We start from the raw sequence: 26513 nt of genomic DNA on the forward strand, positions 1-26513 counted from the left end.
GGGTTTCTTGCAGAAAGTTGAATTTTATCTGGCACTTAAAGGATGATATAGAAGCCATGAGACAGAGATTGAAAAGGGACACGTAATGAAAATGCTTGGAATTGGGAGATGGAAAGTTATAAGTGAATAACAGCAAGGAAACCAGTGTAACTGGATCTCAGAGTACTTGGAGGGGAGTAAGGTGTAAGAAGACTGGACAAGTAGAAGGGGATCAGTTTATGAAAAGCTTTGAATTCCAAATAGAGAATTCAATATTTGACTCTGGAGATGACAGAAAAAACACTGGATTTTACTGAATGTGAGATGATCTGATTAGTCATGCACTTTAGGAAGTTGAGTGGATATGAATGATTTTAAGAGTAAGGTTGAGTGGATATAAGAAAGAAATCATGGATTTACCTCACAAGTATATTTGTATAATGAGAAGATCCTAAGATTTAGTGTTAGAAGACTTGAATTCAATTCCTGTCTCTGGACAATTGATTTTCCTTCTCTTGGCTTCACTCTTTTAATCAATAAAAAGAGGATCCTGGTCTTGATCTTTCAGGTCCCTTCCAGCTCTCAGTCCTATGGTCCTAAATTTAATTCATGTAGTTATTGTTCATTTATTCATTCACTCATTAAATAAATGTTTATTAAATACTTACTATGTGCCAAGCATTGGTGAATACTTAGGATACAAAGACAAAGACATAAATAATCATTTCCCTCAAGAAACTTTAAAGATCCTAGGGAATTTCAAAGGGCTTTTGATGAAAAAATATTATCCACCTCCAGAAAAGGAACGGATGGAGTGTTTTTTTAAACTTTATTGTTTTGTGTTATTGTTATTAATGGTTTGTTGTTGTTGGTTTAGTCTATTTTCTTTCACAACGTGACTAATATGGAAATAAGTATTGCATGACTGAACATGTATAACCTATATCAAACTGTTTACCTTCTCAGTGAGGAGGGAAGGGAGGGAGGGCGGGCAAGAACTTGGAACTCAAATTAAAAAAATAATGTTAATAATTGTTTTTACATGTAAATGGAAAAAAATAAGATATGTTAAAATGGGCGGGGGGGAGAAGAAACTTGCATTCTGCTGGATCCACATGATAAAACCAGAGGATTAAAATCCAAACAAGTGACATTAATATTCTCATTCTTTTTATGTAATAATGAAATGTAGGTACATTTTCCAATTATTATTACACCATTCATTTGTCATGATAAATCATTCATTCCCTCCAGACTTAACTTCTGACTCTTGTACTTCTTCCAAGGGAAATATCTTCCACCCCTGTGGCTTCTTCTGATTGTCTGGTTCCTCCCATAACTTCTCTTTGAAGTAGGATGCCCAGGTCAGCCTTTTCTTCCTTTCTTTACAGACTATAATCCTGACTAGATTTTTTTCTACAGCCCATGCCTCCCCCAGCTTTTAGCTTCCTTTCATATATTGTCTTCCTACATAGAATATAAGTTCCTTGAGGGAAAAGCTTGTCTTTCTTCTTCCATTCAAATCCCAGTACTTAGCACAGTGCTTGACATCTAGTAAGTGCTTAATAAAATGCTTATTAACTAGATTTGTTGACTTGAATCTTGATTGTGTTTTAGACTTCTTGGATTTACTAAATAATAGCTGAATACATATTCCCAGGCTAGGTTAACACAGTCAGAGAGGTCTCCTAATATATTCTGAAATATTTTTTGTGAAGAGACTTGTTCACACAGCTGCATTTTTCCAATGTATCATGATAGAATGAAGAATATGAATAACTAAATTGAGCTGCTCCCCTTGATCAGCATGTATATATATATGCATATGTGTGTATACATACACATGTGCATTTACATATATATGTTGAAAGGAGGAAATCATTTAGAGATAAAGGTATGATAAAAAATTATAGCTTTAGAACTGGAAGGGACCTGAGCAGTAATGTAAGTATCTAGTTTAAACTTTATTTTATAGATGAAAAAGCTTAGGCTCAAAGCATTTAAGTGACTAAAATGAGTAACATAACCAAGATTAGAACTTAACTTTTTTGACTCTAATTCCCTCAAAAAAATAACAAAAAGAAAAAGGTCATATACAACCATTTCCCCATTGAGAGACACCCTTTCACTTCCCAATTGTTTGCCACCACAGCAAGAGTTGTTATATATACTTTAGTATATGTGGGTCACTTTTCTCTTTTTTTTTTGTTATTTTTGGGGTATAGATGTAGTCATATTATCTGTATGTCAAAGGGTATGCTTAGTTTAATAGCTTTTTAGGCATAGTTCCAAACTGCTTTCCAGAATGATTTGATCACATTGCAGTTCTGCTAACAGTGTATTAGTGTATTTGTTTCCCCACAAAAGCTCCAACATTTGTGATTACCCTTTTTTGATCAACTTTGCCAGTCAAATGAGTATAAAGTACAACCTCAGGGTGGTTTTAATTTGTATTTCTCTAATTATTAATGATTGAGAGCATTTTTTCATGTGCTTTTTATAACTTGTATTTCTTCCTCTGAAAATTCCCTATACATACCCTCTGTTCAGTTATCAACTGGGAAGTATCCCTCATTTTTATCAATTTGAATTAGTTCCTTATGTGTATCAGAATTTTTTATCAGAAAAACTCACTGCAAAGATCCCCTGCCCACCTGCCTTTTTTTCCTAAATTTGGCTGCATTGGTTTTGTTTGTGCAAAACCCTTTTTGATTTTATGTTATCAAAATTGTTCATTTTGCATTCTGTGATCCTTTCTATCTATTGCTTGGTCACAAACTCTTTAATTTGACATATAATTTATTCCTTGCTCCTTTAATGTGATTATGAGGTCAGCCTTTTTTTTTTAAGTTGTATTCCCATTTGAAGCTTATTTTGGCATATAGTATGAAGTGCCAGGTCTATGCCAGGTTTCTTCCAGACTGTTTTTCATCTGTTTTTTGTTTTGTTTTGTTTTTTTAACAATTTTGTCAAATAGTGAGTTCTTTCCCCAATAGGTAGGAATGTTGACTTTATTAAATGCTAGGTCACTGTGCTCATTTGCTTCTGTGTGTTGATTGACTAATTTGTTGCACTCATCAACCTCTTTATTTCTTATTCAGTACCAAGTTATTTTGATTATTATTGCTTTGTGATATAGTTTGACATGTGATACTGCTAATTCTCTTCCTTACCACTTTTTCCATTCATTCTCTTGAAATTTTTAATTTTTGTTCCTTCAGAAAAGTTTTATTACTATTTTTTCTCTATAAAGTAATCCTTTGATAGTTTGATTGGTATGGAACTATATAACTAAATTAATTTAGGTAGCATTGTTATTTTTTAATACTGGCCCAGTCTACCCACGAGCAATTAATTTGTGTAAAGAGTGTTTTCTAATTATGTTCATATAGGTCCTGTATATATCTTAGCAGGTGGGTTTCCAAGTATTTTATAATTTTGGTAGTAATTTTAAATGGCATTTCTCTTTCTATATTTTCCTTATGGATGTTGTTCTTAATACACATAAATATTAATGATTTTTGTGGATTTATTGAATATTCTGTAAGTTTCCTGAAATTATTAGTTATTTTTTAGTTGACTCTTCAGAGTTCTCAAGGAAAATCATCATATCATCTTCAAAATATTATTATTTTCTTTCCTTTTTCCTTTTGCCTTTTCCTCAACTTTTTGTCTTATTGCTTATAGCTTAAAATTCTTTTTAGCAATATACTGAATATAATAGTGATAATAGAAATCTTTGCTTTCCCTTGACCTTATGAGAAAAGGCTGGGGTTTACCCTTATTACAGATAAAGCTGACTCTCTATTCTAGATAGAAACTATTTATTATATTAAGGAAAACCCATTTATTCCTATGCTTTTTAGTATTTTTAACATGAATTGTTATCGTATCTTAAACTGAATTTATTGAATATGATCAGATAATTTAGGTTCCTCTTGCTATTAATATGGCAAATTATGTTGATAGTTATCTTAATATTAAAACCAGTTATCTATTCCTGATATAAATCTAGCCTGATTATAGTGCATAATCTTTGTAATATGAACTTTAATCTCCTTGCTAATTTATTTAAATGTTTTTTGTCCATTTTCTTTGGCAATATAGTTTCTTTCTTTATTTTGAGTCTTTTTGGTTTAGGTATCATGGCCACATTTTTATTATAGAAGAAACTTTTCAGCACCCTTTCTTTTCCTATTTTTTCAAATAACTTATTTAATATTGGAATTAATTATTTTTAAAATGTTTATAGAATTCACTTGCAAACACATCTGGTCCAGAATATGTTTTTCCTTTGGGAATTAAATTTGGTTTATTTATTTTCCCCTAATACTATGTCATTTAAGTCCTCCATTTTTTGTTTTGTTAACTTGGAAATTTTGTATTTTAGTAAATATCTAATCATTTATTTGAAAAAGCATTTCCTAATAATTATTTTTATTTCTTCTTCATTGATCATGAATTGACTTTTTTTCATTTTTAATACTGGAAATTTGTTTTTTCTCCTTTCTTTTGAAAAAATCAAATTTGCTGATGATTTATCTATTTTATTGGCATTTTAAAATTACTTCCTAGTTTTATTCATTAATTAATTTTGTTTTGTTTTGGCTTGTTTTTTTGTCTTCAATTTTGTTGAACTCTATTTTGAATTTCAGGATTTCTACTTTGGTGTTTAATTGGAGATTTAAATTTTTTCATTCTAGTTTTTTTCTTTGCATGCCTAATTCATTGATCTTCTTTTTCATCTCTTTTATTGATGAAATTGGTTAGATCTCTTTTTTATCACATCCAGATACTTCAGTATGTTGCCTCATTGTTGTCATCTTTAATGAAATTAATTTTTATAATTTGTTGACTCATCCATTCTTTAGTATTGCTATTTAGTCTGCAATTAATGTTTAATCATTATTTCCAAGGATTTTTATTGAATATATTTTTATTTCATCATTGTCTGTAAAATATATAGCTAGTATTTCTGCTTTTCTTCATTTATGCCAGCATTTTTTCTCTCAATACATGGTAAATTTTTTGAAGGTTCCAAGCACATCAGAGAAATAGGTGTACTTGTTTCTATTCCAATTTTTCTCCAGAGATCCACCATATCTAACTTTTAAAAAATTCTATTCAGATCCTTAATTTCATTTTGTTAGATTTATGTAGCTCTGAGAAGGTACTGAAGTGCCCTATTGTTATAATTTTACTGTTCAATTCTCCTTGTAACTAATCTAACTTTTCAGTAAGACTTTGGTTCTATATTACTTGGTGCTTGTAAGTTCAGTAATGATATTAATTCATTTTGTAGTTTATGTATTTGTACTAGATTGTTTGCTATTGTTTTTTCTAAGATCATGATTATTACCTCTACCTTTTTAATTTCTACTGAAGTATAATGGCTCATACTCTAGTTCCTAATTTTAACTCTGTGTATATATTTTTATTTCAAGTATATTTCTTTTGGATTCCACTTTATAATTTATTCTGCTATCCTCTTTTATTTTATGGGTGAGTTCATCTAATTTGCATTCCCAGTTATGATTTTTAATGTTTTTTTCTCTTCATCCTATTACAATATTTTTCCTTCTCTTTTTTCCTACCTTTCCTTAAGAATTTATTGTGCTTAGGAACAAAGGTGGCAGATGGTGGGAGTAACCTAGGGTTGTGGTTTGACAAGACATGCCTGGTGATAAGATAATAAGATAAGAGGTTCAAGAGTAGAGCTGAGGTGGTTAACCAAGAGGTGAAGATAGGGAATGGAGGAGAGACTAGCCAGTGCATGAGTGATAGCTTCCAAAAGACCTGAATAATGGAGGAAATGGAGATTATGGTGAGGGTGAATAAGAATTTGTAAGTCATAGCAAAAAAATGGAATGAGATTAGGATCAGAAAAAGGAATTTCAGTGTTTGTGAATATGGATGTGAAATACTAGTGAGGCATAGAAAGATCAAGGTTATGACTTTCTTTTGGTGTGGCTGAGGTGGAGTAGAGGAGTAGGTCATAAGAATCAAGTAGATTGAGTAACTGAGAATTATGTTATTTGGTTATTTTGGTGTTTGGGGAATTATCATTATATATTTTGAAGTCCGTTATTATGAAGAGAGGAGAGGTTGTGAACCGTGGGCTAGAATTAATGAGGAAATGAGGAGAATGTTTCAGAATTTGATAGTTAACAGTCACTGGGATATGGATTGTGATAATTTGTAGAGTGTGAACCTAAGAACAAGAATCACAGAATTTGAGAGTTGTAAGAGATGTTGGCATCCATCTAATGCAACTCATAGAAGAAGGAATCCCCACAATAATATATACGACAAATGGTTGTACAACCTCTTATTAAAACCTTTCAAAGAGGAAGAACCTACCACCTCTCAAAAAAGCCCATTCCACTTTTGAGAATATCTAATAGAAATCTTTCCTGATATCAAGGTTAAATTAATGTTTTTGCATCCTGTTGCTCCTGATTCTCATTTCTGGAGCCAAAGAGAACAAGTCCAATCCTTCCTTCACATTTACAATCTATCAAATACTTAAATATAGGGATTATGTAATGTGAGTCTTCAAAAAGTAGGGTAACCATATCCCATTCTATGAATAGATAGCTATATGAGGATATATCATGGACTTAAGACCCATTACCATCTTAGTTCCTCTCCAGATGCTCTCCAGCTTTTCAATGTCCTTCTTAAACTATAATGTCCAAAACTGGATATAATAATTCCAAATGAATTCTGACATTCAGGGTAAAATGGCAATATGACGTTCCTTTTTCCTGAAAGCAAAGCTCCTCAAAATTCAGCCCAAACAGAGTTAATATTTTTAGTTGCTACATCATACTGCTAACTTATTTTGAACTAGCGGTCCACTAAAACCACCAGATCATTTACAAAACAACTGCAACCCATCAATGTTTCCCCATATTATATGTGTAGAGTTGCTATTCTATACCTAAGTTCAAGACTTTAAATTTATCCTTGTTGAATTTCATTTTGTTAGATTAAGCATAATGATCTAGTCCAGAACACCAAATTTGTAGTCTGTTGCCAGCAAATCTTTCAATAATGTCCCAAATCAGATTAAAATGTAATTAATAAATGCTTAGCAAAATAAATAAAAAATATAATACAAGATAGATAATATTAAACTTGTGGTTTTCTAAGTCAATATACTATTTGAGTTTGAACCCACTGCTCTAGTCTAGCTTATCAAGGTCTTTGGATCCTTACTCTTTCATCTAGGGTGTTACCTATCCTTCTAGGCTTTATATCTCTAGTACTTTCATCCAAGTCATTGATACCCATCTTAAACCAATTATAGGTTTCCAGGTTACTTCATGGAAATCTCCTACCCATGTTGACACTGAACTATTAATAGTTACTCTTTGAGTCCAACCATCTAGCCATTTCTGAGTTTTCTTCTTTCCTAAAATCTTTGGTGGTTTCATTTTTTCCCCTGACTAATTTTGGTGATTTCATTTTTTCCCCTTCAAGTCTTTCTTGGAATCCTCCCATACTGGGCAACTTATGTTTTACCAGAATCATTTCTGCCCTAACTGACTTGTCAGGAGACAGAGTTGTCCATCACTGAATGTCAGTACCCTTTGCTTCAGACCTAGCATAGACACAGATATACTGGTGTTTTGCCCCAGTTCACTCTGTTCCCTAATTCTCTAGTTAAGCAATGTGGTAACACAAACCACTTCCATGCTTCTGTCCCAGAGAGAACAAACTTTTGGCTTTTGCTTTTCCACAGTGCATTTGTGTGTACGTGTGTGGGAGGAGAGGGAGGGGAGTTATGGTGGTGGGCTGGTGGTGGTGGATAGAGTTGCACTCTGTTGCAAACTCTACTTTTGGCTTGTGCTTTCCTGACAGAGGGTGTTGGCCTGTGTTGTAGGGGGTGCAGAATGAGCATGTTAGGCATTAGGGATCATTTTTATTTTGTTTTTTTTAAATATTTATTTATTTTGAATTTTCTCCAAGTTACATGTATAAAGAAATTTTCACATCAATTTTTAAAACTTTGTGTTCCAAATTCTCTTCCTCCCTCCCTCCCAACCCTTTCCCTTAAGAACTCAAGCAATTCAATGTAAGTTATACATGTGCAGTCAAGGCATTAGAAATTAGTCCTTTCTGCTGTTCTTTGGGTTGTTATCTTTTTTAGGTTCTTTTGCCTTATATCAATGGAAACAGCTGAAATTTCTTTATTCCTTGTGCATAATTTCTATTTTGGAGGGATTTCAGGGGTCAAGAGTTCAGAGAAAGTAGCTTATCTTGTTGGTCACCTTGACCTTTAGTACACCATCATCTTTCCAAAGTTCCCAACCCTGACATTAACCTCAACTGTTTACTGTTCTTCATCTCACATATCTGATCAGGTAATGTTTTTGTTTGTTTGTTTGTTTCGAACTCTATGACATCTCTTCTCCTTCCTCCTCCTTCCTCTTTACACCCACAGCCATCACCATAGTTCAGGGCCTCATCATCTCTGTCTCGGACAATTGTAATACATCCTTTAAATGGTCTTCTTAAGTGACTTTCCCAACACTTAGATCTTAAAATGTCATTTCCCTATTGAATAACCTTCAATGACTCCTGCTTTCCTTTAGGATCAAATATAAACTCCTCTTCTTGACTATTAAAACCCTTTACAACCTGGCCTCAATCTCCCTTTCCATAGTTATCCATTACTTCCCTTCTCACACTCTGACTTTTTGCTGTTCTTCATACACACTCCAATTCTTTTCTTTGTATCTTTCCAACAACTGTCCTCCATGTTTGGATTGTACCCTGATAAAGTTATTGTGAAGACCAAACAAGATATAATGCATGTAAAGCCTTTCATAAATTTAAAAATATTATAGGACGTCAGTTATTATCTGAATTTGCTTATTCAACTATTTTCCTGGCAAAAGACAGTCCATGGTACTTCTGGTAACCCTTTTAGAGCTCTAGGTACTTTGCCTCCATCTCGGATAACTCCTATTCTTGCCCATTTCCTTTAAAAGTGATGTACTTTTAATCTTTTTAATCAGGTCCAGTGAGCTTTCTGAGCAGGTGGTGTAGATACAGAGAAACCACCTTCCTTCAGAGAGCAATGCTTTTGGCGGGGAGAAGGAAATCCCTTCTTACTTCAACATTTTCTAATTGCTTATTTATTGTATTCTGGAGTACGGCATGAGTACAGAGAAGCTATCACCTCAGAGGGCAGCTTTAAAAAAAATCCTTGACACCATGATTCCTTTGACATGTTTCCAATATTCCCCGGTAGGCCAACATGTCCTACAGGTTACACCTAGAAGGGTGTCTGGCTGGTGTTAACAGAAGGGAGGGCAGAGCTGGAGCAGCTGGCCATCGAGGAAGCTGACTTGACTGGTGTAGTACAGAGAAGCCAGCTTGTTTACATTCCTAGTCCATAGCTGCTGCCCTAAGCAGAGAGTGCCTTTCAGGATCTATTTCTCAGAGGTTCATTATGTCTGTCTCGTTCTCAATTCCAACAGTTTAATGAAGATCTAAATAAAATGCTAGGTTCTACCTTAAAAATAAACAAAAACAAAAAACAAAAAAATATTTATCCTCTCATACTTTGCTTACTTGTCTTTCCTTTCTTCTCCCATCAGCACTCTAGGGTTGTTACCATCCTGCATCCTTACCATCCCTTAACCTTCCCTCCTAACCATATTATTTTACAAAATCTCTTTCAGGGCTTCTTAGTGACCAATATTCCTGCTTTATAAAATAGCTCATACCTTAACCCATTTCCTCTGGCATATCCAAATTAATTAGGTGAGAATGAAAAAGACCAGTTTAGAATTAACATAATGTTTATTAGATGCCCTGGAGAATGGGGAATGAAAATGGAGAGGGACAGGAGAGAAAAGGAAGGTCATGATACTGGCAGACACTACGACTATTTTTCATCTTATTTTCTTTAGAAAATCATGTTAAGTAACTATTCTTCACCATATAACTGATTGGACATTAGGGACTTGTGAGGAAGACAAAGATTTTTTATATACTTTCATATTGTCAGAGGTTACTTGGTAGAGGAGAGACCTAGAGACCTTTCTTTATTGAGTAGAAGAAAGATAATATGCAGGGTAACAAAGTATATGTTCTGGGGCAGCTAGGTGGCACAGTAGATAGAGCACAGGCCCTGGAGTTAGGAGTACCTGAGTTCAAATCCAGCCTCAAACACTTAACACTTACTAGCTGTGTGACCCTGGGCAAGTCACGTAACCCCAATTGCCTCACTAAAACAACAACAACAACAACAACAACAAAGTTTATGTTCCACAAGTGCCTGGAAGTCAACATAAGGACAAAGCCTCTGAATCATAATCCAGACAACTATAGCTTCAGGACCTCACCACTCCCTCTTTAATCATTCAACTAACAAGTACTGCTCAGCATCTTAGGACATCAGAATATTCTCTTAAAATTTGTTAGAAGAACATTTTCCATATCCCCTTCTTTCTTTTACTACTATCATTAAAATAGGCATGCCAGAAATAATCTTTTATGTATAATTCCATAATTAAAATGCTTATCTCTTGTGAAACTGGCCTAACTTCACTGTAGAACCAGAGGGATCATGTAGGGGCTTGGTGATCTTGAAGGAAATATGAAATTTGAATGTTTTATACTTCAGAAAAATAGGATTTAGAATAGTAGGGCCTTAGAGGTTATCTAGCCAAAACATTTTACAAGTGAGGAAACTAAGGTCCAGGTCACATATTAGTATAGTTAGGGTTTGAAACCAAGTCATCTGGGTCCAAATCTAGTTTGTTTATCTTTTCCTACTACAATATATTAACTCTCTCCCTATTCTGGAAAGATTCTCTCATGCTATAAGTTTTCATGAATCTCCTATATGGATACAAACTTCCTCAGGGCCAGGTAAATACTTCTCCTATCTTCCCTAATACTTTATTCACCTTGACTAATTCAGTTTCCTTCTCTCAGCCCCCACTAAAAAGAAAAAAAAATCCACTTGGGCCCAAATTATGCATTTCAGCTTTCTGTATAGAGCTAATTTACTAAATGTTATTCATATCTTTACTTCTGTATTTTATTGATGTAGACTCAGATCATTAAAGTTAACAAATGTAGCTACCAACAGTCTGAGTTTCTCTTAAAATCAGGGAAGGACATCTTATTATAAATTCTGGAGAGGGTATTAGAGTTCATGGAAATTGAGTGCTGGGGAATGGTGATTCATGGTCCCCATTTCTGGAAAGAATGAGATCTACCCATTCACATATTGTCTTTAAGTCCCTGGCCTTTAAACATTTAGTGATATGATTTATTTTTAACATTCTTTTCACTTCCAAATGTCTTCATTTCTCTCCTCAGTTGAATAGACCACCCCTTCTAACAAAAACAAACTAGAAATAGAACAAAGATAAATCAGAAAAACTGAAAATCACATTGAATCTGAAAGTGTATGCAATATCCCACACCCTTATTCCCCCTTCTCATCTTTGGAGCCAACTTTGGTCATTATAATTACGTATTATTCAATTTCATTGTATTTCTTTCCATTTAAATTCTGTAGTCATTGTGAATATGATTTTCCTGGTTCTGCTTGCTGCACTCTAATTCAGTCCATTTAAGTCTTTCTATGCTTTTCTGATTAGTAATCTATTACATTTGAGTAACAAAATGTGTTTAGTCATTCCCCAACTGATGAACATCTAGTACCACATAATGTGCTGATATGATTATTTTGGTGTACATAGGAACTTTATTCATGTCTTAGACCTACTTGGGGTATGTGGTATTCCATATGGTCTCTGGGTCAGAAGGGTAAATAGTACACAACTTCACCAAAAGTGTGCTCCACTAGCCTTTCTTATCATATAGAGCTGGTGAGTGAATGCCAATGGTTGGGAGGAGAGATGGTGACCTTAATCTCCAGGTGGTGACAGAACCAAAAAGCATCAGAATTGGAAGAGATCTTAGAGTTCTTTTAGTCTGACTCCCTTATGCTAAAAGGAGGCTTTGAGACCTAGAGAGGGGAAATGACTTGTCAATGGTCACACATCAAGTTAGAGGTAGAGTAGGAACTAGAATCCAGGACATTTTCTTTTATTCCATGCTGACATTCAAATGTTTAGATTCTGATGTCAGTTTTTCTATGATTTTTTTGTGGTAAACCAGTGAAATTCTAAGTATGCCTACGTCAGACATCTCTCCAAAGGTCACATGGGACAGATAGTTTGTTCCAGCTTCCTCTTTTACATGGCCATGGTGAAGATGCTTGGCTATTCCCAGTAAAACACAAAGAAAATATGAAATTGTTATATAAATGTCACTAAATTCTAAGACTGCTGGCCTAATTCTTTCTTCTTCAAAAGGTTCTGCACTTCAGAAGCAGTTTACCAGAATAAAAACCATTTAATTCTCATACACATTTACAGGTTTCAGGAGACAGTCTGTTTCCCTGAACTTGTGGTGCACAACTCTGGTACCACTGGCCATTCTGGAGGGGTGCACAAAGGTGAGATGAGGTCCTGAATTTATTTTTAGAGCAATCTATAGTCAACCATAAGGCCAAAAAAGACACCTAGTTATGACCATAGTGTCACAGGTTATGGCAAGGTTATGGTTAAGATGGCAGCTACTCAACCCCAACTCATTATCAGGAACCTCTCTGTCACCTAGGTTACCAACAATTTGTTTTCCCACGTAGGTTTCATTTCCTTAGGAATCAACCCAGGGCCTTTCCTGACAATCAAGAGTACTTAATTTTTTAACTCGTTTTCATTCTGTCTTGATTATCTTAAGAACTTGGCACTCTAGCAATTTGCCGGCACTCTTTATCCCTGAACCCAAGATAAGCAGTAGGTCTCCCGATTTCTTCTTAAATTACCTTGCCTCTCCCCTCAAAACACCTATTCCCTTGGTAACAGTGAGTGGTCTGCATGCATGCTTCTTTTCCAACCTCTAATTCATATACCTCCACCAATGGGTAACTGTGGTGATCTATTTTTGACCAGACTATTGATGTCACTCATTTGACATTTTTAGATATTGTTTTCCATGTATATGTTCTATCTCTTCATCTAAAGTGTAAACCCCTGGAGGTTAGGCATATGTATCATTGTATATCTCCCATGGATAGAGCCCAAATCCCCAGTGAGTCAATGCTCAGTAAACCCTTGGTGATTCTCTAGTGCTGGTATAAAGTGGCTGCTAAGTTGCCATATCAAATATTTGCTATCACCAGTCTTCCTTATGGCTACCAAACTAATATTCTTATACCATATATTGGGTGACATACCTGCTCCAGAAGCTCCTGGTGCCTAACTATGCTTCGAAGACCAAATACAAAGTCTTCTTTTTGCCCTTTAAAGGCCTTCATGATCTGTTACCAGTCTACACTTCCATGCTTATTACACACAACCCCTCTCCTTTACTGCATAGTCCATCTGGCCAATCTAGCCTTGCTGTGCCTCACATACCACATTCCATCTCCCATCTCTGTGTCTTCAGAGACACTGTTCCCCTGCAGAGAATACATTTCTTCCTTTCTTCTGCTTCTTAGAATCCAGAGCTTACTCCAAAGCTTAGCTCCAGTGCCACCACTATATAAAGCTTTTCTTGATCATCAGCTAGTTAGTGCCTGCCCCATGAAAATGCCTCTTATTTAATTGTGTATATATTTTGTATATATGTGCTTGTAATTTCCCTTGATAGAATTAATGTAAGCTCCTTGAGGGCAGGGAATTTTTCTTCTTTCTTTTTTGCCTTTATATGCGCAGACACCTACCATAGTGTCTAGAATATGGTAGGAGTTTAATCAATGCTTCTTGATTGATTCATTCATAAATGTCTCAACTCACTGACATTCCTTTGGCTAAGTGTTGTAGATAGCCACTCAGGATGGAGAAACTGAGAAGGTTGGCATGGGCATAGGGTGCAGGGCAAATGTAAAAAATGTGTAGGGCATATTAAATTTAAATGAGAGATGAATAAAATACCTCCACAGGGACCCTGCCTCTCCTGTCCCTTTATTCCCCAGCTAGGACTAACTCTATTATCCCCTGCCAATCCCAGCTAGGTGGTTCAGTGAATAGAGTGCCAGGTCTGAAGTCAGAAAGACTAATTGTCCTGAGTTCAAATCTGATCTCAGATACCTATCTGTGTGACCTTGGACAAGTCATTTTACCCTGTTTGTCTCAATTTCCTCATGTATAAAAGGAGCTGGAGAAGGAAATGGCAAACTACTCCAGTATATCTGCCAAGAAACTCCTCAATGGGGTCGTGAAGAGTCTATCGCAACTGAAAGTTAACTGAACAAGAATAGCAATCCCTGTATGGGGTGAGGCAATGAATACTAAGAAACAGACTATGCTTCTAGTGCCTGTCTTCACATAATAAATCATCATATTAATGAAAAGTAAACTAGTAGTCATAGTATGTTGCATGCATCTGCTTTTTATATCTAATTGTATGATCCATCTATTGTTTCAGAGCTCTTGCTGACATCTTAAGGCAACAGGGACCAATCCCAATAGCACACTGTGAAAGAGAGACTATCTCAGCTACTGATACCTCTCCCAAAGAGAACACACCAGTAAGATCCTCCTCAAAAAACCACTATACCCCAGTGCGTACAGCCAAACCTACAACAGGTAAGTTCATCTTTAAGCCTTTCCTCTGAGGATGGTGAAATAGTTTAGTCACTTCTCTGGCCTCTCTAGAGAGATGTCAAAGTTGCATGTGGCATAAGATAAATGTTCTAGACAGACAAAACTGTCAGATGTTGGGATGGACGAACAAGACTGGGGAATTACTTTGCCTGGAGATGATTCAGAATAGGAGAAATTTTCATCAATTTCTGAGCTGGATAGTACATAATCCTTATAAGAGGTAAAGAGGTAGAGAAGATAGCCTTTGGCAAATCCTGCAAACTTGAGGAAAGAGCTATTTCGTGATTATACCCTGTAACAAAACGAGAAAGTATGTCACAATGAAGAACCTTTAGTAACCATTATAAGCAGCCATAATCTCTGTTTGAGGTTATACTCAGTTGCATGTTCATTTATTTATTTGAAATATTGACCATGATTAGGCTGCTAGAAATATAAAAAAATTTTTAAAAATACTTCTATTAGAGACTATAGGGACTATTTAATATATGTCTTGTCACTTGGAGAATGTGTGATACCTTACAGGTTAGATTGTACACTCTAAGGCCTGTCTCTTTTTCTGACTGTTCACCAGGGGCCTAAAGACAACAGGTTAGAATTTGGAGAATGGCTGAAAAATGTTGGAGTCCTTTGTTGGGTAGTTGAGGCTGTGGGCCCAGCAAGAAAAGGGCTGAATGAGCAGTAAAAAATAAACAAATGGACCTTCTAAGTATGGCTCAGGAGTTATCAGTAAATGAGTGAGAGCATGGGGGTGACCTCAGCCTTGGATATTGATTTTGAGAAAGCTTATTTTTGATATGATGAACAGGATCCTGTGAACACTTTAAACTTGGGAATCCATGAGAATGAGGAAGGTCAATTGAACCAGTACTTAGGGTACACCTTTGCCACAGTAAAGAGGGGTGTAAGAAACAGGTAAACTGAGGCACAACTCCCTGTCTGGTTCAAAGTAGGAAGGCCATTATGCAAGAAAGGGCACACATTTCCAAAGAAGTTGTGCAAAGCATGCTCATCACAGCAAGCCCTAAACAAAGATTCCTTCCCCCATTTCATTGTTTATCTGGCTACCTGAGATGCACATTCTTATCAACGCTCCTAAACATGTACTCCCACTCATGGGACAACTTCTGGACAGGTATTTCATGGTTCTCCTGTTATCTGACTTTGGATAACTAACTGCTACCTCAGCATGAAAAGGAAGAGAATTTTGGGGAAGGGGAGAAGCACCTGGGACTTGAATAATATAGTCTGCCCTATCTGAGAGGAACATATTCCTCTCAAATATAACTGCCAGCTCAGCAGGAAAAGGAAGGGGGAATGGTGGGGAGGGGGAGAAGAAACCCCCCAGGATTAAAATGATGTTTCCTGCCTACTGAGGAAAACAAATTTGACTTTCAGGGTTGACTTGTCCTAAGCAATAGATGAGATAACTTGAGATTTTGAGTAGTTTCATTTCCCTTTTAAAAATTAAAAACAATAGCTAGTTCTATGCCAATAATATTATAATGTATTTGATTTAAGGAAAAATAAAAATAAACAATATCCCATATTATAATAATTCATATTTTATAGTTCTTTATTGTTTTCAAGCATCTTTACATGCAGATCTCATTTGACCAGTAAATGATTTTGTGAGTATGCAGAGTATGCAAAACAATTATATTTAATTTATAAATCAGAAAAATGTGGGCTACAGAGAATGAATAATTTGTCCAATTTTTTTGATAGTTATTTAAGAAGCATTCCTTAAGCACTTAAACAGTGCCAGACATTACGTCTAGTAGTGAAGTTTGTAAGGGGCTTAAATTCTAGCTAGTCTGTCTAAAATATCTAATGAGTGGTCGCCAATAAATTATAAGCTTTAGCAAGAGTTAGGCTTTTAAGCATTTATTAAGAAAAATAAGAATTTGGTGAAGAGAGAGAGAAAGGCCTAGATTCATCTATCTATCTCGGGGAGCTACAGTTCTCCTGCTCTGCTCTTCAGGAGAGTCCTGGCGAAAGAGAGTTGAAAGCGCCAGCCTCACCACCTCTTCCTCCCACAAGCAAAAGTCACTTCCTGACACCAAAGAAAAGCCACATGTTTTGCCCTCAGGCGCCTTCTCATGGCAGAGCTTTCCTGTAGCAAATCTCCAGCAGGTGGGATCATTCCAATCATTACAGGTTATAAAGACAGTTAGAACAGTCCCAGCCTTCAAGGTTCTTAGATTTTAGAGGGGGAAACGTATACATAGATAAGCAAAATACAAAGAAACACAAAACAATTTACAGGAGTAGATGGAGAAGGTGCTAACAAATGGGGAATCAAGAAAATCATTTGTAGACATTTGAATTGAGATTTAGGTTGCTAGGGATTCCAAAAGGCAAAGGTGAGGAAGTAGAGCATTTGCACCATTCTGGGACAGCCTGGATAAGGACTCAGATATGAGAGATAGAATATGGTGTGGGAGAAATTCAAGTGGGCCAATTTAGCTAACAATGGAATGCCTGAATATGAAATCAGTTTGGAAAAATAGGTTGAAGACAGGTTGTGAAGGTTTTAAATGACACACATAGTAATCTGCATTTTATCCCAGTTATGGTATAGATAAGGCATAGCTATAAACCACTACTCAGCCTAATGTTGTTTTTTCTCAGACATGAATATAATACTTTTTAAAAATTCTTTCTAAATCCTTATCTTGAAGTCAGATCCCTTCCTAGAGATTGTTCATGGCTCTGAGACTTTAGGAAAGCTTGCTATCAAAAGCCCTACTAGTTTGTTGTCAGGCTTTGGCCACTGCAGGGTTTTTCTCTGACACTGACACAAATGTGGGTTTAGGCTCTAATCACCTCATACTTGGACTATTGCAATACCTTCTGGTTAGTATCACTGCCTCAAGTGTCTCTTTTTTCTAGTCCATCTTCCACTCAGCTGTCAATTTGATTTTCCTAAAATGCAGGTCTAAACATGTCACACACCCCCATTCAATAACCTCCAGTCACCCCCTATTACCTTCAGGATATAAGATCCTTTGTTTGGCATTTGAAGTCCTTTGAAACCTTGCCTTTTCCTACCTTTCCAATCTTCTTACAATTTACTTTTTTCCATGAACTTTGTGATCCATTAACATTGGCCTCCTTGCTATTACTATCTCTGGGGGTTCATGACTTTTCACTGCCTTTCTCCCATACTTTTCATGCTCCCTATCCTTCTCCCTCCTTAATCTCACCTCCTGGCTTCTTTCAAGTCTAAGTAATGCTAGCGCCTTCCTCCAGATGACGTCCAATTTATTCTGTGTATAACTTGTTTGTACAAGTTGTTTGCATGTTATCACTCCCTGAGATCAAGGACTGTTTTCTGTCATTCTTTGTATCCCCAGTGCTTTGCACAGTACCAGACATACTGCAGGTGCTAAATAAATGTTTGTTGACTTTACTTCTTCTTTAGACTAAGCTTGGTCATGATAATTATGCAGCATTCAGTTTCCTTTCTGTTGTCATTCTTTTCATTTACATTGTTGTGTCAATGTATAAATTCTTTTCTTGGTTCCACTTATTCTCTGCCCTTTCCTCTTTGTATGCAGTGATTAACATAGTGGCTAATGCCCCATAGGTCCTTAGTAAATAGATGTTGATTGGCTAATGGACTATTTGTCTTTGCCTGTTTTTGCTAACTAAAGGGATTGTTTTTAGAAGAGTCTGACCTCTCATGACCCCAGCCATTGTTTGTCCTTTCTATTCCTTGAAAGATATTCTATTCCCAAAACTTCATGATAGGATAAAGAAAAAAATTTCCATCCAAACAGGTAATTTTCCACTTTCCTTAGAAGAAAGATAAAAACTTTTCCCCTCTTTTAACAGGTGTTTTTGTCTAGTGGCTGGAAATAAATTTAAATATGGCAGTTCCTTTCTACCCATTTTATCCCTCTCACCAAATACAACACCATTTTTTAAAAAGTAATAAACATTTTTATTTATAGTTTTGGGTTCCAATTTTTATCCCTCCTTCCCTCCCTCCCCTCCTCTCCCCCTTCCTGAGGTGGCAAGCAATCAGATATGGGTTATACATGTACAATTATGTAAAACATTACCATATTAGTCATTTTGTACAAGAAAACTTGAAAATAAGAAAAAAATGAAAGTGAAAAATAGCATGCTTCAGTCTGTGTCCCATCAATATCAGTTCTCTCATTTCAAGTGGATATTATGTTTCATCAATAGTCCTTTGGGATTGTCTTGGATCATTGTATTGTTGAGAATAGTTAAGTCATTCAAAGTTCTTCATCAAACAATATTGCTGTCTCTGTGCATAACGTTCTCTTGGTTCTGCTTACTTCACTATACATTAGTTCATACAAGTCTTTCGAGGCCTTTCTGAAATTATCTTGCTTGTTATTTCTTTTAGCACAGTAATATTCCATTACCATCATATACCACAGCTTGTTTAACCATTCCTCAATTGGTGGGCATTCCTTTGATTTCCAATTCTTAGGCAACAAAAAAAAAGAGCTGCTATAAATAGTTTTTTACTAATAAGTCTTTTTCTCTTTTGGGGGATTTCTTTGGGATATAAAGCTGTCAGTGGGATTGTTGGATCAAAGGGTATGCACAGTTCTATAGCCCTTTGGGCATAGTTCCAAATTGCTCTCCATAAAAGTTGGATCTTTTCACAACTCCACTAACAGTGTATTTGTGTCCCAGCTTTCCTACATCCTTTCCAACATTCAATATTTTCCATTTTTGTACAGCTCCATTTTAAACTATTTTCTGTTCTTTAGGACAGAATTTTGCTTTTTTGAATAAAATTCAAACAAATTTCAACAAAGTTTCAGAATAGACATTTACTGGTATTTTGTCATGATTATCATCTCAATAAGCTGGTGCTTTTAATAGGGGAGGGGTAGCTAGTTCCTGGGTGGTGGGAAAATGAGGAAATGTTTCAATTAATACCTGGAGCAGGGATCTGTCCAAGAGTACAAATTTAACAATGCACTCTTCCAACAGCTAGAAATATCTTGCCAGTTAGGAGCTTAACAGAATGATTAAGAGGCTACCTAATCTTAGTTAATAACATTCATCTGTGAGCCACTGAAGTGAGTAAATCTACTTCTTGCTCTCCTGAATTTCTGAGTTACTTATATTATTTTCATATCATTCATTTCAATGTTTGTTTGAGGTTGGTTCATGTTACGTTGTCATCATCATCCCTGTTGTTGTTGTTGTTGTGGTTGTTGTTGGGGAGTCTAAAATTGCTAGGTGTGGCTCTGAATTCCTAAAGAAGAATAATACTCAAAGCTGAATGCTCTCATTCAGCTTCTGGTCTATATGGCATTGTTGTATATTAGAAGCTCTGGATTAGTAGTTAGAAAACTTGAGTAGAGTCCCTGTTCTGCTACAAATTTGTATATTCAAGGCAAATCATTTCCCTTCTTTGGGCTCCAGTTTCCTCTTCTATAAAGTGAGGGAGTTGGATTAGATTACATCTCAGGTCCTTTACTCATCCTAAAACCTATGCATTTATGCAAAATATTGGTGTCGAGGTATCTGTTTATTGTTCAACCTAGTGATGATGTTCCCACTCCTTATTGCAAATCTGTTTCTCTCTATTTTTCTCCAGTTTCTGTTTTTGTTTTTAGTTTTTTTTCTGATTAACTGAGAGCCCATGTGGTATAGTGGAAAGAGTAATCAATCTGAAACCATAGTACAAGTTTTCAAATCTTACCTCTCCATTTTATTACTTGTGTAGCCTTTTTTTTTAGGGGGGGGGCAGGAATCTATGATTTCATTAGCTCCTAGTGAGGGATTCTGTCAATGCAGCACCTACCCTGAAATTTATAGTATCACAGAGTTGTTTTAGGGTACTGAGAGATCAAGTGACTTGCTCAGGGTCACTAAGCCAGTGTTTATTAGAAGCTTAATTTGAAACTCAGTCTTCCTAACTAAGCGACTGGCTTTACAAAATAAAGAAGTGTATGAGATGACCTCTCATATCCCTTGTAAAATCCTCTGATCTAATTTTTAAAGTCTGGAGAAGCCCTCTGTTCTATATATCAGAACTCTCTGGCAATAGCCACCTCTTCTAAGAAGTCTTTCTCCTTTCCCCTTTGAATGAAATAGGATAGTGGATTCCTACTTATGTCAAAACCCACCAAACCCCCCCTCCCCCCATTATCTGGCATACTTTAAGAAAATACATGTCAGACAAACAAACAAAGCCTCCAAAAGGTTCATTGCTATGTCTATGCTAATGGAAATGACTATAATTTTTAAGAAACCTGTAAATCCTACTTCCAAATACTTCTATATATGGTAGTAAATACTTGTATATATTATACTTACTATTACAAATGATGGCATAAACCAGGGGAAATAATGAGCTGTGTTGGTGACCTTGCTTCCACCCTCTAGAGTCTTTTTTGTTTTTAGAAAACAAAACAAAATGAAATATTTTATTATTTATTTAAACACACACACACAGAAAAAAATATTTATACACATAGAAGAACATAGAAAGCTTATGTATGAAACTGTGAGACTCCATCTCATACTGCTTGGTTTTTAAAAATATATATATACAATAGGGACAGCTAGGTGGCACAGTGAATAAAGCACTGGCCCTGGATTCAGGAAGACTTGCGTTCAAATGCAGCTTTAGACACTTGACACTCACTAGCTGTGTGACCCTGGGCAAGTCACTTAATCCTCATTGCCCCACCAAAAATAAAAAAAGTATACAATAAACTCTACAAGTCGTTTTCCAAACTGTCCTACCTGTATTTCCTTCTTTTTTTTTTTTTTTTTGCGGGGCAATGGGGGTTAAGTGACTTGCCCAGGGTCACACAGCCAGTAAGTGTCAAGTGTCTGAGGCCAGATTTGAACTCAGGAACTCCTGAATCCAGGGCCGGTGCTTTATCCACTGCGCCACCTAGCCACCCCCCTGTATTTCCTTCTTAATTTCCGTCTGTTATCTTCTGTGCATTTTTTAAAAAGCTACAGTAACCCTCTTTTTTAGGCATGACTATTGCTACCCAACCCCCAAATAAAAACCAAAGGGTCAATAGATATAGATAGATAGCTTATTAAATGCTTACTATGGATCAAGTACTTCTAAGCTTTGGGGATAAAAATTTAGGCAAATGAAACAATCCCTGCCCTCAAGGAATTTACAGTCTAATAGGAGAAGACAACACTTAAAAGAGAATTTGAAAAGAGGGGATTGAAAGTAATGGTGTGGAAATGGTCAGGCACTGCAATAGGGAGTTTTGTTCTAGGGACTATGAGGAACAAGGTCACCTCTAAGAGTCTGGAATTCCATGCAGAGAGTTCAAGGTTCAAGTGAGGGCTGAGGAAACAGCATGAAACTTATTGAAGTTACTTAACCTCTCTAATTCTCAGGTTTAAAAAAATTGCTATGCAACACAGACTCCACAGGTGCTCTCCTATCATCTACTGACGCTGATAGGTTGGGTCCAGAGAGAGCAGCTGACAGCTTTAAGTTGTAGGAATAGCCTTAAGGGATTGAGGGGATCATTATCTGATGATGTAACTCATGAGTCTCTTCTGGTGCACTCCCCCATTATCTCTTGGTATCCATTAGCCACTAAATAATTAGCTTTTAGAAAATAGTATTTTGCCTAAGTGATATAGTAAGAACAATTGATACAAGGTTTCTCTCTCCGCTCTCCAAGTCTGTGATATATTTTTCCACCAATACTTACAAAGTTCAGAGAATATTTACTCAAGTTTAGAGTTTATATGTACCAAAGAAGTAACTCACAAAATGTGGTTTGTGGAAGTCCTTTTCTCCTTTGTGTAGGGTATTCATGAAAATCCCCTTTGCTGTAGTGATATCTCTTCTTTTGGGATCCTTGGAGAGTCATGAAGCTGCCTCTCAATGTGTCTATTTGACCTCAGCTCAGTGATCCAAGTCATTGCAATTTTGAGGATGCTACTAGAATATTAGGAAAAAAAATCTTTTGACCCTACAAAGTTTAGATAATATTCCATGGGTCCTTTAGGCATTAAAACTCTTCTCACCCTGCTGCAGTTCAACCAAGTTCTATTCAGAGGCTTGACTGTAAAGATACTAGATACCTAGATTCTGAATTGGCTTGCTTTTATTCAAAACCCAGGGGACGTAAACCAAGTCTTTTTTTTTTACTTTATTTTATTTTTTCCAGTTACATGTAAGTGTAGTTTTCAACATTCATTTTCATAAGATTTAGAGTTCCAAATTTTTCTCCCTCCCTCCTTTCCTTTCCTCCCCCCTCCACAAGATCTCAATCAGGTTATATATGTACAATCCACAAGTGTTCTTTTTATCAGTTCTTTCTATAGCAGTGCATAGTATGCTTCCTCATTAGTTCCTTGGGATTGTCCTGGATCATTGTACTGCTGAGAGTAGCTAAGTCATTCACAATTACTCATTGAACAATACTGCTGTCACTACCCACAATGTCATCTCAGCTCTGCTCACTTCATCATACATCGATGTTCATTAGTCTTTCAAGGTTTTTCTGGGATCATCCTGTTTGTCATTTCCTATAGCACAATACCATTCCACCACAATCATATACCACAACTTCTTCTGTCATTCCTCAATTGATGCACATTCCCTTGATTCTCAATTCTTAGCCACCACAAAGAGTTGCTATAAATATTTTTGTACAATTTCCCCCTTTTCTCTTTTTCATGATTACTATTGTTAACTTTCCCTTCCATCCTATTCCCTTCACCATGATATTTATTCTATTATCCATCTTCTTTCATCCTATCCCTCTTCAAAAGGGATTTGCTTCTGTCTGTCCCCTCCCCCAATCTGCCCTTCCTTCTTTTGCCCCTCTCTCTTTATCCCCTTCCCCTCCTATTTTCCTGCAGGGTTAGAGAGATTACTCCACCCAATTGAATGTGTATGTTATTCTCTCCTTGAGTCAATGCTGATGAGATTGAGGTCTTTGAGCCAATTCTGATGAGTGTTAGGCTCATTTGCTGCCCAGATTAAATAGATTACTCCACCAAGTTGGGTGTGTGTGTTAATCCCTCCTTGAGGCAACTCTGATGAGTTTAAGGTCTTTGAGCCTTTTCTAATGAGTGTAAAATGCATTTACTGTCCTGCTCCTCACCTATCTCTTCCCCCATTCCATAAGCCTTTTCCTATTACTTTCATGTAGGATTTTACCTCTGCCCTTCCCCAACCTCCAGTGCATTGACCTCACCCCTCAATTTAACCCTAATGATGTCATCATGGGGCAGCTAGGTGATGCAGTGAACAAAGCATCTGCCCTGGACCCAGGGGGATCCCAGCCCAAATCCGGGCTCAGACACAAGACAGTCACCCACTGCATGACCCCAGGTATGTCCCCCAACTCCAGTGTTTTATCATTCTCTACGGTCTTGTATTTGAAAGTCAAATTTTCCATTCAGTCCAGGTCTTTTCATCACAAATACCAGGAAGTCCTCTTTTTTCACTGAAGTCCCATTTTTTTCTCTGAAAGATTATGATCAGTTTTGCTAGGTAGGTGATTCTTGGTTATAATCCCAATTCCTTTGCCCTCTGAAATATCATATTCCATGCCCTCTGGTTCTTTAATGTAGAAGCTGCTAGATCTTGTGCTATCCTGACTGAGGCTCCACAATACTTGAATTCTTTCTTTTTGGCAGCTTGCAATATTTTCTCCTTGACCTGAGAGCTCTGGAATTTGGCTATAATATTCATGGTAGTTTTCCTTTTGGGATCTCTTTCTGGAGGTGATTAGTGGAGTCTTTCAATTTCTATTTTATTTTCTGCTTCTACAATATCAGCGCAATTTTCACGGAGAATATTTTGGAAGATGATGTCTAAGCTCTTTCCTTGATCATGGTTTTCAGGTAGACCAATAATTTTCAAATTATCTCTCCTGGACCTATTTTTCAGGTCAGCAGTTTTTCCCAGAAGACATTTCACATTGCCGTCTACTTTTTTATTCATTTGGATTTGCTTTATTGTGTCTTGGTTTCTCATAAAGTCACTAGCTCCCATTTGTTCAATCCTAATTCTTAAGCAATTATTTTCATCAGAGAGTTTTTGTATCTCCTTTTCTATTTGGCTGATTTAACTTTTCAAGCTGTTGACTTTTTTCTTATGTCTTTCCTGCATCACCCTCATTTCTCTTTCCATTTTTTCCTCAACCTCTCTAACTTAATCTTCAAAGTCCTTTTTGAGTGCCTCTATGGCCTAAGACCAATTCATATTTTTCTTGGAAGCTTTAGATAGAGGGGCCCTGATGTTGACATCTTCCTCTGAGGGTGCCCCTTGGTCTTCCTTGTCACTGAAGACATTTTCTATGTTCCTCACCTTTCTCTGTCTGCTCATCTTGCCTTTCTTTTACTTGACTTTTAGCTTCTTAAAGTGGGGCACTGTTTCCAGGCTGCAGTATCCCAAGCTTCAGAAGTCCAAGGTTGTATGATTTAAGGAGGATTAGGTTCTTCACTCATCTGGCCTATTCCCTGCTCTGTATATGACCCCAGACCAACTTGCTAATCAAACAGCTTTGTGTGTTGTGGTTGTCAGCTCTGATGAGCCTGTGCTCCTCCCCAACCTGGGCCACTGCTACTGAAGCTTACCTCCTGGTTCCCAGCAGGGGTGAAAAACCCAAGTTCTGCCTCAGGACCAGCATAGACCCCTGTAGTCTCCCCCTCCCTGCCCAGGGTTCAGCCCTCTCACCAGACTGTGAGCTTAGTTCCAGATGACACTGGTACTTCAGCTGATTCATAGTCTCTGGGGGTCTCCTTCTCTGGTGAAGTCTTCCTGGGACTGGATCTGTGTCAGGGCGACTCTGGGTTTGGGCTCCACTCCTGTCTTAGCACAGCAGCTACTTCCATCTGACCTTCCAAGACGTTCTTGGTTAGAAGATGATTTCAGCACATTATTCTGTGGGTTTTGCTGCTCTAGGCATTGTCCTATGGCATTATTTGGATGTTTTTTGAAGTGATTATGTCATGAGTTCAAGAGCTCACTGCCTTTCTTCCACCATCTGTGAACCAAGTCTTTTCAACCAGTTCAGATATGTTTCCTTGTAGCATTATTTCATTTCATCTAATTGCTTCAGAATACCAAATTAGTCAAGAAATTTTTAGACTTAGTGTACGTGTTTGTTTTACTTAATGATTGTTTGATTGAATAGAAATGTTTTGGTTTTTTTCACAACTCTGATTTATTGATTGACTTAATGAAATTATACTCACCTGAAAAAAGATATCAGAGTATATCATGTTGCGAATTATTTTAAGTGTGGGGGGATGTTTTAATGTTTAATATTTTAATTCAATGGATAGCTTTTTAAGTTGGAGGGAAGAACATATTGTAACAAATAAGAACAGTAAAGCAAAATAAATTCACAGTGACCAAGTTGAAAAAAAAGTATGTGTCTCTATACCTTGAGTCCATCACATCTGTTAGGGAATAATAGGTTATTACAGGTCTAGTGGTAGCTTGGTTTGTCATTGCATTCATCAGAGTGCATCAGTCTTACAAAGTCATTTTTGTTTCCAAAGTTACTGCTCTTGTATAAATTGCTCTTTTCTCCAGAGCTTCTAATTAATCCTTAAAAGAACCTTGCTTCATTTTTACCCTGCATATTCATGTAACCCCTAGCAAAACTCTTTTACTTTGAATCTTTGCTTGCATTTGTCATAGAGTTATTCTTTCTTTTGGGGAGGCCTGTAGATTTACTGTAACCTTAAAAATACTGGTTGTTATTTGTTTGTTTGTTTGTTTGTTTGTTTTAAATCCATGTATCCAGTTTTAGTTCCCAAATTAGGGCTTTGTACCAGGGGGCTAAATTTCACATTTTACTAGACTTTGGGGTGGGGTGGTCAGCCCTGAGTTGCCTCATCTTGGGTTTCTTTAGTTCTCCTGCTGATCTTCAC

At 36.5% G+C, this 26513-nt stretch overlaps 1 protein-coding gene across 2 annotated transcripts in view; it reads left to right on the forward strand.

The window, feature by feature from the left end:
• Positions 1 to 26513, forward strand: part of SHISA6 (shisa family member 6) — a 449490-nt gene that overhangs the window by 52198 nt on the left and 370779 nt on the right. For both annotated transcript variants that reach the window (XM_044005521.1, XM_044005520.1), the window contains exon 3: positions 14449 to 14609. In XM_044005521.1, coding sequence (XP_043861456.1) covers positions 14449 to 14609 — 161 coding nt within the window. The remainder of the gene's footprint in view (positions 1 to 14448; positions 14610 to 26513) is intronic.

Source organism: Dromiciops gliroides, chromosome 4, assembly GCF_019393635.1.
Source record: "Dromiciops gliroides isolate mDroGli1 chromosome 4, mDroGli1.pri, whole genome shotgun sequence".
Classification (NCBI taxonomy): Eukaryota; Metazoa; Chordata; class Mammalia; order Microbiotheria; family Microbiotheriidae; genus Dromiciops; species Dromiciops gliroides.